A 12,263-nucleotide genomic window follows, 5' to 3' on the forward strand; every position below is an offset into this window, starting at 1 on the left:
CCCTTCTCTTTTTCATTGGCCGAGGAGTTAAATGTCCCGCAGCGCTGATTGGCTGCTGCGACCCCTGTTAAAGATTTGAATCCGCTTGCAGCAGAAGCTAAGGCACGGCTGGAAGAGTTACTTAGGCACATGGGAGAAATAAGTGGCTGTCGAAATCAACGCGAAAGGGAAAGGCAGCAAGAAGTCGGCGTCTTTTCAGTACAGACATTTTAGCAGGTCTCGACTTCTGCGTTGCCTCCTCGTTTTCAGTTGGACGGAATGCAACCAGGCTGCGAAGCGGACGGTCGGGTTCGCTGCACCGTAGCGATCGAGCACCTGGGTGCTGCAGCAGCCCCAAATCGTGTGCTTCTCCGCGATGCTTGGGTCACGCTGGGCCGGGACGAGTTCCAGGAGCTGGTTCTGCAAGTGGCCAGCGCCGCCGGTCCGGGGCGCCCCCAGAATTTCCCCTTGCGGCGGGGTGAAGTGCGGCTGTTCACACGCTTCGTGAAGGAGGGGAAGAGCTCGGTGCAGCTGGGTGCAAACCACAATCACGTGCAGCTGCTGCTTTCTAATTGTCCTCCGGATCGGCTGCGCCGCTTCGTCCACACGCTGCGCATCAAGCACGCAGCCGCCCAGAGGGGGACCAAGCCTGTGGCCGAGCGAACGCGCCTTCTCGCTAGCCTACCGCGGACGTTCGACACGGTGAGCCCGGTGCAGACTCGCGACTTGCAGCAGGCGAGCGCCCGGCAGGCTCTGACTGACGTGACAAGCACCCCGCGGAAAGGTCAGCCCTTACGCTGCGCGTCTCGGAAGCGGATCCGGAGTGAGTCCATCGATGGGAAACAGGTGAGTCGGCTTCTGCCGGAAAGCATGATCTAGCTGGGAGCTGCCCATAACAAAAGGATCTCTGGCCGTCCAAGTATTGTTGGACTCCAACCCCCATCACCCATGGTCTGGCAGTGCTGGCTGGGACTGCTGGGAGTTGGAGTCCAAGGATACCCGGAGGTTCCCCATCCTTGGCATAAGAGTGGTGGCTAGTTTCTGAGAAGTGGACCTGCTCACCTGCTAATCCCAGATGCTGAAGTTGTGATTATGCAAAGTGACAGGTTCATGCACTCCTTAAGCACTTCAGAAACTCACTTAGCAAGTTCCATAACTGAGGCCACCACAGAGTAGGCCCTTTCTCCAATGCATGCTGGTCTTACTGGCGGATACCTGAGCAGAACATCCATAGTAGTATGGGCAAGGTCAAATTATTATTTTATTTGAACGTAAGGCTTCTTTAGTCCAATTTCTGGATAAGAGAGGCATTCTCCTCTCTGGCTGCTGTAATCAAGAGAGATGGGATGGAAAATTCTCATGAGCACTTTGGATTCAGAGGAGTTTGCCTTTTGGGGAATGTATTAAGTTCTGTTATGCAGGCAGAATGTCATAGGCTCAACCCACATAATCTCCAGGTGGGGCTAAAAAACACCCCTGTCTGAAGCTGCTCCCTGTCAGTGGATATGGTATTGAACAAGATGAGCCACTGGTCTGACTCAGCATAAGGCAGGTTTCTGTGCTCTTTTCAGGTGGCTGAAAAGCAGCAGGTGAAGAAGACTTGGTCCATGTGCTCCAGAGCAAAACTCTCCCAGGAACAGTCAATGGTGTTGAATGCAGTGCTGAGTGGGAAGAATGTTTTCTTCACAGGCAATGCTGGTGAGAGAAGAGGGTCAAGGAGGGTCTATGCGTTTGCAGGTTAGAGGTTGTAGTGGCTTCATCTACTATGGTGGGAATCTTGCATTCCTTCCACTGAACAAACCTGGGATTTAAGGTATGTAAAGTTGGCGATTCTGATGTCTCTCTTTTTTGGGGTAGTGAATGGGGCAGGTGGAGATTTATGAGAGGCAGATACCATTGAGTCGACTTTGATTTACAATCTAGGTGTCACTTCTAAAACTGATCGAGTTTTGCATCTGCCTCTTGCCATTTAAATGGTTCCACTTTGAAGGGAAGTATGAATGGTGCTGGAGTAATTGTAAAACTGAAATTTAGATTGTGTGCCTCTAAATACAAGGGCTCTCTCTGTAGGGACTGGGAAATCCTACCTCCTGAAAAAGATCATGGCCTCGCTGCCTCCAAACAGCACTTACGCCACAGCCAGCACAGGGGTGGCAGCATGTCAGATTGGTGGCACTACTCTCCATTCCTTTGCAGGTAACTGGGATCCTGGGAAAGGAGGGAAGCGGAAAAGGGCCTAGTGGTGGGTTACTGCTGACATACTCTTTCCCCTCTCCTTTGATAGGTATTGGGTCAGGAAAGGCCTCCCTACATCAGTGCATTGAGCTGGCTCAGAGACCCGGAATTCGGCAGCAATGGCTGAACACCCGCCATCTGATCATAGATGAAATCTCTATGGTGGAAGGGGATTTCTTTGATAAACTGGAGGCAGTAGCTAGGTGGGTGGAGCCTTCCTTTTTGGGGATATTGCTGCACTTGCATTAATCCTGTGTGTACATGGCTTTGGGGAGGGTATTAATAGGGCAGAAGACAAAATATTGCATAGTTGTTTTAAAGTTCTGCCTAAGCAGGCACTTGGTGCAATTCTGCAGCAAACAGTCTCACACTCACAGCTTTGCCCATGTATTCTCTTCAGTCTCACATCTAGTTTTGGCTAATGCTGTGGCCAGTGCCCACCCAGAGCCTCCAGACAGCATTGCCATCTCTGTGCTTCAGTCCTGTCTGTTTCCCATGCTCCTGTCCATGCACCATAGTTCTAATATGACTCCTTAAGTATAATGTGGTCCTAGAAGGGGGGTTTGCAGCCACAGAGAGCAGCAGAACTGAATTATATTTGTAACTCTGTCTTAGCGTAAGCAGAGCATGTGTAAGTGTTGCAAGGGAAACAGGAACAGGGGATCTTCCAGATGCAATTGGATTACAATTCCCATCAGTCCCAAGCAGCATGACCAACAGCCAGGCATCATGGGAACTGCATCTGGAGGGCCACAGGCTTCCCATCCTTGGTCTAGGGTATTGCATTTCTTTTCTCTTGGACCAGAATAAAATCTGCTCCCTGAAGGTGTCTCGATTCTCTTTCGGTAGAGCGGTCAGGAAATGTGAGGATCCATTTGGAGGAATCCAACTCATCATATGTGGAGACTTCTTGCAGCTGCCTCCTGTCAGCAAATCCTCCGAGCAGCCCAGGTTCTGTTTCCAGGTGTGCTGCTGTTGCTCTTTGTCACTGCATGCTCTTGTCACAGGCCGAGCTATAGTTTGATCAAAGGGTTTCCTTCACAGGCAAAGAGCTGGCGCAAGTGTATCCACCTGAACATGGAGCTGACAGAGGTGCGGAGGCAGACTGACAAGGACTTCATTTCTCTTCTGCATACTGTCCGCCTGGGCAGGTGAGATGCCATCTTCCCCCAGCAGAATATCTGGCTGGGGAGATTCTAATCTCTTGGGGTGGAAGTCCTATGTCTAGAGAGACATCACTAAACATTTGAATGCTGATATAGCTGCTTCTGTCAAGTTGGCTGGCCTGCTCCAATACTTCCTTTAAACTCATTGCACTGTTTGAAATTTGGGTCAAGTACTCTTTGAGGAACCATGGAGAAATGCTGGGAGACACTGGGTTTGGAGGAATGGGGAATTTAGAGGTACTGTGTTTTCTGGGGTATTCCTTCACCTGCAAGCATCCTCGCTCACATACTAGCGATGCACAGAGTTGATCTCCATGTTTTGGTGCTGGTTACGGCCTCATGTTCTCATGGAAAGTAATTTGAATGGGTACAGTAGCAAGCTTGATAGTTCTTCTTGGTCTTCGATGTTTCTCATCAGATACAAATGTCTTCTTAATTTTAATTGTCCCCATTCAGATGCACAGAGGAGGTTACCAGGCAGCTAACTCTAACAGCTACCCATCGGGTGGAGAAAGATGGAATCTTGGCTACCCGGTTGTGCACCCACAAGGATGACGTGGAGCTCACAAATGCTAGAAGGCTGGATGAGTTGCCTGGTGAGATGCTGCAATGACTCCAACTGTGACAAGTAGCCCTTTCCTTTTAGAGACAGACTTTCAGCTAAGAGCTGGGAACCAGCACTTGGGAACTTGCCCTGCCCCTCTTCTTTCTGAATAAAACAACATGAGACCATTATAAAATTAGGCCATACATCCTACTGACACCAATAGTTAGGTTTTCCAGTCCTGATATTCTTGCCACCACTTTTTGATAGGTGAATACAAGGACACATTTATTTATTTTGTAATATTTTCTTCTGTTGCTGCAGAAATGGGAAACATATTATGATATGTATTGTCTGGAATTTTACAGAATTATGCTTTCAGAATAGTGTGCAGAGCCTAATACTTGGAGCTCACAACAGCTGGGGCTGTGGAAGGATGAAACCGAGCCCCCTACATGCAGCTCAGCTATTGGGAAGTAACCCTTTCAGAACACATCAGGTAGGAGGGATGCAAGTTTTTTACATCTTGTTTGTCTTCTAGGAGAACGAAGATCCTTTAAGGCAGTGGATAGTGACCCTGTACTGGTGAAAACCCTTGATGCACAGTGTCCAGTAAGCAGCAACATTGAACTTAAGCAAGGTGCCCAGGTGAGTATTGCCCAAGCGAGAGGCAGTTCTTTAGTAGGCAATGGAATTTTGCTTTTTTTTGTGGGGGGAAAGGTTTTTATGTTATCTACTTCTCACACTAGTGCCACAGTCCTGTATTCTCCACCTTTCTCATGGGGTCTCACAAGAGGTCCCCAACCCTAGGATACTGGAGTTCTCTTGATGCAGAATATGACAGCATAAAGTGTTACAGGCAAATGCTGGCTGGATCTTACAGGCAAGCAGAGTGATTGTAAAATGAATGGTTTCTATAACAAATATCTATTATATAGTTTGTCTGAGGGAGTCATGGTGGCACTTACAGGTAATTGTTGACTGTTGCTTGGAATGCCAGAGCTATAGGCTTGGACACATCTGCAAGCTATTTATATGTGCTCAGTATTTTGCCTGCTGAGCAATTCAGTTACTCCTTGCATTCTATTAACATTGATTTCTCTCCTACAAATGCGTGGCTGGCTAGCACTGATTATAGCTTCTCAGGAATTGTTACCTGCACTGCCATGGCTAGGTTGGACAGATCGTCACTTCACAGAACCTAGAGTATCAGCTGAGTGAAATGATATTCTTATGGACCCTAGTGGCTCCCATCTGCTTTCTTTGAGCTGGTTGTGCACTGCTTTCGATAACTTTTAAACCTTAAAACTGGGAAGTCAGGCCATGCCAAATGCCACAGAGTCCTTGACTTTTAAGAGCTGCACCCAGCTGTTAAATATGGGTGGCAAATCTGTGATGCTGTTTAACTGAGATTGTATTGTAACATTAAAGTTTGACTGAGGCCAGTTACCATTTATTCACTTTATTAGACTGATTACTGCCCCCTCCTGGTCTCATATGTATGTATTTAATATTTGACTGTTCATTTGGTTATCTACCTTGTGTGCTGCCTTCTTGAAAAGCAGGATAAAAGTGTATACAATGAATAACTTCCAAACAAGTATGAGGCTTTCCCTACCTGAGGAACAGGGTTGGGGACATTCTTGTTTGTTTTCAGTGGCAGTTCTTGAGACTCTACTGTTAATGCTGACTATGTACAATAAAGTCGACTGACTGGACAGGAGAAAGCTATGACATTTTTCTTCATTAGTAATTTTTACATTCTTTCACTAGGTGATGCTTACTAAGAATCTTGATGTGTCCCAAGGTCTTGTGAATGGGGCTCGTGGAGTTGTGATTGGATTTGAAACAGAGGGAAAAGGTTAGTTTCTGACAGATGCACTTATCACCCATGACTGGGTGTTCTTTAGACTGTGTCTGAACTGCTCTTCTAGATTCACAATGAAACTTTGGTAGGTGCCTCTGCACTGTGCCAGAGGTGGAGGATATTTTGAGACATAGTTTCTGTTCTTTGCCATCCAGTTTTTTGTACATGAGCTGCTATTCTATTGGTGTCCCATTTACAGTAACTCAAGTGGATGAATTCTAGGCTGCCTTGCAGCATCTCCTTAAAAACAATAGATATTTGGGAGGTTACCTGCCCCTGACTCCTGGGCATAGGAGATCAAAGTTCTGACTTGGCTCTCTTTCTACAGGGCTACCAAAAGTGAGATTTCTGTGTGGCGTCACTAATGTTGTTGGGTTGGAACGATGGGTTTTTAAGGGACCAGCAGGAATTTATCTGAGTCGCCAGCAGCTGCCGCTGAAACTTGCCTGGGCCATTTCCATCCACAAGAGCCAGGTTAGTGATACATTGTGTGATATTCTGTACAAGAACTCAAGACTGTAAAAATGGTTCATAATGGGATGTCTGTAAGGAACTTGTTTATCTAGGTTTATCTGTACTAAAGCTCCCATCAAAGTTACTATGGTTCTGGGATGTTACCAGTTGGGCCCCACATCTATGGGGGATCTGTAAGAATCTGCTCATGTGTCTCGTGCCCCCACCCCCGATTAATTAAAAGTCAGTGGAATCTAGGCAGACCAATCTTGTACACCAATCAAGCACAAGCTGTTTTCCTTGCAACATGTTGCTATTCTAGAAACACTGGAAAATCACACCACCCTGCAAACAAAAATATAAAGGGTGAGGAAACTGTGGAAATGTTGTTCAGCAGTGTTAATTCTTCCTATTTGCCTGGTACCCATTTTGTGGAATCAAGCATCGTACATAAAATATATAGGTACTTTACTGTACTATGGGGTGCACATACTTATCAGAATAACTAGGGAGTATCTGCTTCCTGACTTTTTCTCTTATACTAGGGTATGTCTCTGGACTGCGTTGAGATTTCCTTGGCTCGTGTTTTTGAATTTGGCCAGGCTTATGTAGCACTTTCTCGAGCACGTAGCCTTGCAGGTCTTCGTGTTCTGGATTTTGATCCCAAGGTAGTGAGAGCCAATCCATACGTGTTGCAGTTCTACAAGCACTTGAAGAGAGAAAAATTTCTAACCCAGGTAAAGTGATAATCTGCCACTAGGCTAACCATCTGCAACTTAGACATTCTGATTTTGTGTTGTATAAACTGCAAAGGGAGGAGGGTGGGAGAAAGGAAGGGCAATATAGGAGCCTGGAACAAGGGCCACAGGTGACATGGCACTGTGAATTAGGGATATCTGGCCACCATTCCTCTGTAACCCTGAAATAGACACAATGCTCTTGAGCGATTATCTGTCTGCAGCCCTAATTGCAAAATCTATCTTCCCTACATTTCCCTCTCCAAAGAAGAATATACTGTTACAAGCCCATACTTTATTAAAGAAAAAAGTAGTGGAAGGTCATAGTGAATCCTTGCCCCTTCCTTCCATATGGCAGAAATGCCCCCCCCCCCCCGGGGATCAGAGTGGCGGAGCAAGCTGATTGGGCACCTGCGGACACACACATGCCCTGTGCCCAGGGGCGGGGCCACCCAAGCCGGGGCAGGACGCTCTGTGGGGCCTCTGAGGGGTCTGCCTGCCTCCTCCCACTCAGCTGCCCTACAGCTGAGGGAGAGGCGTCGGGCGGACCATTTGGGGCAGTGTGGAGCCTGCGGGTGCCCAAGCCATCGTGTCACTCCCAGGAGAGACTCGTGGCTAAGGCGCGCTGGAGGCCCTGCGGTGAGTGCCGCCCGGCATTTTGTCACCCCCCTCAGTGGCGACACCCGGGGCGGCCCACCCCCACCACACCCCCTTTCCTCCATCCCTGGGGGAATCATACAAAGTGTGAGTTGCTGTGTATAATTTGTTACTTTTGTTCTTTAGGCTTTGCTGCACTCCTCTATTCAAGCTAATAAAGAAAATGAAGAAGCTGCCTGAACTTGACATATTTTTATTGCTCCTTGTACTTTTATTGAATCTACACCACTAAGTGGGAAACTTCTTCCACGGAGAATCAGCTCGTGGATTTTCTGCACTGCAGCTCCTGATACTTCCAGGATCATTCTGTTTTCTAGCAGTAGAACAACATCCTGGAAACATTTTCCACAGACTATCATAGTTCAAGAGATGAACCTAAAAGTCATTTTTTTACCAAAATCTGTTATTAGGATGGCAGTAAGATGTTCTGCTATCATACCTTCAATAAGTCTTTTAATTCAAACATCTGCATTGACAGTATTGTACCTATGGCAAGAGTTTGAGACACTGAATAATAAAGAATGCACTTTATTTTTAAAGGACATAAAAGTGAATGAAACTGCTGCTCTCAGTGCAGCACATAATGGGTGTACGACATGCCAAGAGTCTGAGTTTACAAAGATGGCACACTAGTCTTCTAGGACCTGCCTGTTACTTACCTTCTCTACAGAGGCCTCTTCAAATAAAATAAATAAAAGCAAAGATGCTAAATTGTAATAATTTGTTAAACTATATATGCATGTTGCCAATTTAGGAGCTAGAAACTCCTTCTCAAGTTAACATGGTTCAGTTAAGATTCAGATTTTGAGAAGTGCATTGAATCTATGTTTGAAGTAATAATTACTTAAGGTGCTAGTTATGTTATATTACAAAGTATGCTTTCTTTCCCCAGTCCCACCAGTTTATGGCAAGTACTGCTATGAGCTGTTATGAGCCCAAGTATATCCATACTGATATCTCCTTAATAAAAGAAGTACTAATGCTACATGGAGGGTTTACGTTTTGACACAGGCTGCTGTAGCATTTATGCTTCTATGCCATAATATAGTAACTTCATCTTTGCATTCTTCAGTGCCTACAACTATAATAGTTCTATAACAGTTCAGTATTGTGTTAGTGGTAGATGGGGGGCATTTCTTCCAAGAAGATATACTGCATCATCAAGCATTGCTTAACAGTAACATTCCTAAGCATGTTATAAGTTAACTTTGCCTAGTTTATTTCAGTTAAAGACTTCATGGTTTCTATAGCTCCTCAAACCGTATTCAAGGTAACTCCTGGTGAGCACATTACAGGTAGAAGGCAAAAGGCACTTGGCACGTAATAAGAGATTATTACAGCTTTGCAACTGATATTTTTGTAGTCCATTTTTTTTTAAAAAAAACGGTTATTACAAAATAATTTGACTATTTTGTGACTCAGGAATGATATTCATCATCACTTATTTTACTAACCACAATGATCTGTAGACCAAGGTCAAGATTAACACTCAAGGCCATTTCTGAGCTGCTACATAGCAACTGGCCAAATAAGATCTAGCAGCTGTCATGGAGTAGTAAGACCAGACTTCAGTGTACTAATACAAAACAAGTATCATACTCATGAGCCAAGATGTAAAAGAGCAGGTCAGGCTGCCTAACCCCCATGCTACGATGAGGGGGATCATGGCTAAGGAAAGCTCAGCAAGCTTGTTTAGTCTTTCCTCACATGTTATGAGAGGACATAGTTCATTACTGGGCAGCACAGAATCCAGTTCCCTCAGTCAAAACTTTCTTCTTTACGTGCAAGGATAGCTAAAGGAAACAAAAATGGATTCAAAGGGCAGATACCCAGAGTCTTCCAGTCCATGGCAGAGGCAGAAGTTGCATCATCTTTGGAAGTGGTAGGAGAACTACTACTCTCCTGTTGTGGTAAGCCACTAGTACCTGGCTGCACATGTGGAAATAGCTCCCCATTATTGTTTACAGGCTGGTTGCCCTCTTTCATTCTGCTTCTTTCACCTGTGTAGTGGGTGTTCAACTCTGTGTAACATTTGTGCATGTGACTCTTCAGCTTCTTAAAGTCCAGAAAGCCCAGCTCTTCTGGCAGTGACAGTAGCAAATCTAGGACCACAGCTGACTCTGCAGAAAGCAAGCAAAATGTATGAGGAGACTGGCTACACTCACTTTGGCAGAAACATAGGTAGGATTTTTTTATCTCCTGCTCTCCAGTTACAGATTCTGAAACTTCACCCTGCCTCCAACATGTGTAACAAATGAAGTAGTAAATTTTCTCAAATTAACAGCTAAGCTATTTTAGATTTTTAAAAATTACATCTTAGAGGTTAAGGATAACTTTCTATATAAGAAGTTTTATTTTAAAAACTGGAAATCTGATGAGAACATTTTATCTGTTTTACATTATATGACAAGTTGCTGCTTCCTCTCACCTAGGAAAACTCTCCCTGTCTCCACGCTCACGGGCCACTCATATTTTCACTGGGGGGTGGGGAGAAACATAACAAACAATTCCCTTCTGAAATGTTTTCCTTAGTCCCCCAAATCCCACCCATCATCCACAACAGTAACCTCAGAGGTTACCCAACTATGCCCAGCAAGGTGGTGGTTGCTTTTAGTAGCACTAAATATGTTGGAAGTTTTGGCAGAAGGAGTACAGTTTTCGGCAGGACACATAGTGTTTCCAGTCCTAGGGGATGCTCCATTTCTGGGAAGCATTTTTAAGATTTAGTGTCCAGCCCTTCAGCTGAAAAAGAACTCCACAGCAGATGAGAAAAATGGCACAATAAAAAGCAACAGAATAAAAAGGAAGGGATGGAATGATTGCAAATAAAACTCAATAAGGCAGCTTCCATAAGGAGAAATGTTTTTGCCTGGCACCAAGAATACAGTAGGCATGCTGTAATAGATGTTTTGGTTACCTGGAGAAACATTTCTTCCAGTAGCTGCCTGTTATTTAAATTCATCTTGGTCCAACACAAACGCCGACTTACCACCTGGTGGGAGTTCAGGTGCCTTACAGCCACGTGAGATCACAGAAAGGTACTTGTAGATCTTTTCAAAGTCCACATGGAACCCACTGTTTTCTGCAGGGGCTATTTCCTCTACATCTGATGATACAGTTGGTTCATGAGATTCTTCGTTGGATTTCCTACTCTCACTATGAAGATTTTGGGATGAACATTGAGAATTCTTTATCTCCACTGACTTTGGAGGCACGGAATGGAGCAAGGTGAGTGGCTCAGTAGATGCAATTGTCCAAACCTAATGAGTAGAGAAAAAGTCACAATCAAGTATGGACTTTGTATGCCAAGCAGTCAGGGATTCGCTAGTAAACCAAATAAATTTCCCAGCATTAAATCTATCTGAAAAGTTATAAAAGAACCAAGAGAACCAGGACAGAGCCATGTATTTCAGAGACATTTTGTCAGATATCTTAAATTACTACACCAAGAATATCTATCTTATTAAGATCGTGGAAAAGGTTACCTGGGAAAAAGCAGTTGCCACAGCATCCTCAAGGGGTCCTGTCAATTTCTCTGCTAACTCTGTCCATATCTAAAAAAAAGGAAGTGTCAGTTGTGTGACTAACCCTTAGCTTATGTTGTGCCATATCACATTACCTACACTTTTAAAACTCTCATACCTCAATAGGTGCTGGAATAGGAGCATCCTTCTGTTTACGCTGGCGATACTGATATTGTTCCTTGACTGCTTCCTTTGCCACACGCTCTTTCAGGTGCTCCACAAATGCCATGATCTGCAAGAGCAGCACAACTTAGGGGACGTACATGGAATGTTTTGGGAAAGACAGTATCCTACTTTCTGAAGAAATAAAAACTGAGTATTTCTTCAAGGCAGAAAGTTTGCAATTACTCCCCTTTAACTAGGACTTGCCAGGATGAATGTGTAGAAGGATTAAAAAAAGAGCATAGGTCTCTCCGAATTCATCCTCCCAAGTCGTCCCTTACGATTTATTTGCCAAGGCCACCTAGCTCTCGTGGCTGACCAGAGATGGAGTCCTCGTCTCCAAACCCTGCATGCTGGCCATCAGTCCGCCAACTCGTGGGGTTGTTGGGAAGCTCACAGCCCGACCAAGTTCGAATCCTGCCCTCCACCACGTGGCCACGCCTCAACCCACCTCTTCTTCATCCCTCGAAGGCAGGTACTTCTTCAACAGCTCGGGCCGCAGCGGACCCTGGCCGTGAGCTCTCAAGGCCCGAAGGAGGCGTCGCTTTTCTGGGTCCGTCCAAGCCTGGCTCGTGGGGGCCGTCCTGTAGCGAGCTGGGGCTGAACGCTGCCTTGAAGGAGGCTTCATGGTGCTGAGAAGAGAAAACAATAAAAAGCTAAGAACCTACGAGGATAAAAAACGCCCAGGGGTGTCAATTGCCACCCGCCCAGCACCTATTCTCTTTAGCCCCTCACCTCTAGCCACCCGTTCCTGGCTTCTAAGGCGACACAACGCTGCTCGTTACCTTCCGGTAGTTCTCACCTCAAACACAACGCCGCCTAGTTCGCGAAAAACCGTTGCTTCCTGGTTGTCGCAATCGGATGACGTATAAAAACGCGCGGACGGGGGCCGCCGAGGACCAGAAACAATCAGAGGCGTAAGTAACCTTAGCCGCGTCT

The 12,263-nt window shown here is 45.6% G+C and overlaps 2 protein-coding genes across 3 annotated transcripts; one reads left to right on the top strand and one right to left on the bottom strand.

The window, feature by feature from the left end:
* The first annotated feature begins 90 nt into the window (after positions 1–90).
* PIF1 (PIF1 5'-to-3' DNA helicase) lies at positions 91–9,008 on the top strand. The gene is made up of 12 exons (XM_053392763.1): positions 91–825; positions 1,551–1,677; positions 2,050–2,175; positions 2,264–2,417; positions 3,064–3,178; positions 3,259–3,365; positions 3,837–3,976; positions 4,466–4,572; positions 5,698–5,785; positions 6,120–6,265; positions 6,790–6,981; positions 7,765–9,008. Exons 1-12 carry the CDS (start codon positions 259–261, stop codon positions 7,816–7,818), a joined length of 1,923 nt encoding a protein of 640 aa, XP_053248738.1. The 5' UTR covers positions 91–258; the 3' UTR covers positions 7,819–9,008.
* Positions 8,151–12,182, bottom strand: SNAPC2 (small nuclear RNA activating complex polypeptide 2). Of its 2 annotated transcripts, XM_053392772.1 has the most exons (6): positions 12,060–12,180; positions 11,776–11,956; positions 11,281–11,394; positions 11,124–11,192; positions 10,628–10,898; positions 8,151–9,758 (listed from the first exon to the last, which is right to left on the bottom strand). In XM_053392772.1, exons 2-6 carry the CDS (start codon positions 11,950–11,952, stop codon positions 9,397–9,399), a joined length of 993 nt encoding a protein of 330 aa, XP_053248747.1. In that variant the 5' UTR covers positions 11,953–11,956; positions 12,060–12,180; the 3' UTR covers positions 8,151–9,396. The 2 variants fall into 2 exon arrangements, with proteins under 2 accessions (XP_053248747.1, XP_053248748.1); XM_053392773.1 differs by lacking the exon at positions 11,124–11,192 and having other exon boundaries at positions 12,060–12,182.
* Positions 12,183–12,263: the final 81 nt, after the last annotated feature.

This window comes from Podarcis raffonei, chromosome 6, assembly GCF_027172205.1.
Source record: "Podarcis raffonei isolate rPodRaf1 chromosome 6, rPodRaf1.pri, whole genome shotgun sequence".
In the NCBI taxonomy this organism is placed as follows: domain Eukaryota; kingdom Metazoa; phylum Chordata; class Lepidosauria; order Squamata; family Lacertidae; genus Podarcis; species Podarcis raffonei.

Bases quoted from the DNA above. Each gene is read 5' to 3' on its own strand.
- SNAPC2 (XM_053392772.1), bottom strand. From the start codon at position 11,952: ATGAAGCCTCCTTCAAGGCAGCGTTCAGCCCCAGCTCGCTACAGGACG. The intron at 11,395-11,775 runs GTGGGTTGAGGC...CTGCTCTTGCAG, and splicing joins CTTCGAGGGATGAAGAAGAG to ATCATGGCATTTGTGGAGCA. The intron at 11,193-11,280 runs GTATGAGAGTTT...CCTTTTTTTTAG, and splicing joins CTATTCCAGCACCTATTGAG to ATATGGACAGAGTTAGCAGA.
- PIF1 (XM_053392763.1), top strand. From the start codon at position 259: ATGCAACCAGGCTGCGAAGCGGACGGTCGGGTTCGCTGCACCGTAGCG. The intron at 2,176-2,263 runs GTAACTGGGATC...CTCCTTTGATAG, and splicing joins TACTCTCCATTCCTTTGCAG to GTATTGGGTCAGGAAAGGCC. The intron at 6,266-6,789 runs GTTAGTGATACA...CTCTTATACTAG, and splicing joins TTTCCATCCACAAGAGCCAG to GGTATGTCTCTGGACTGCGT.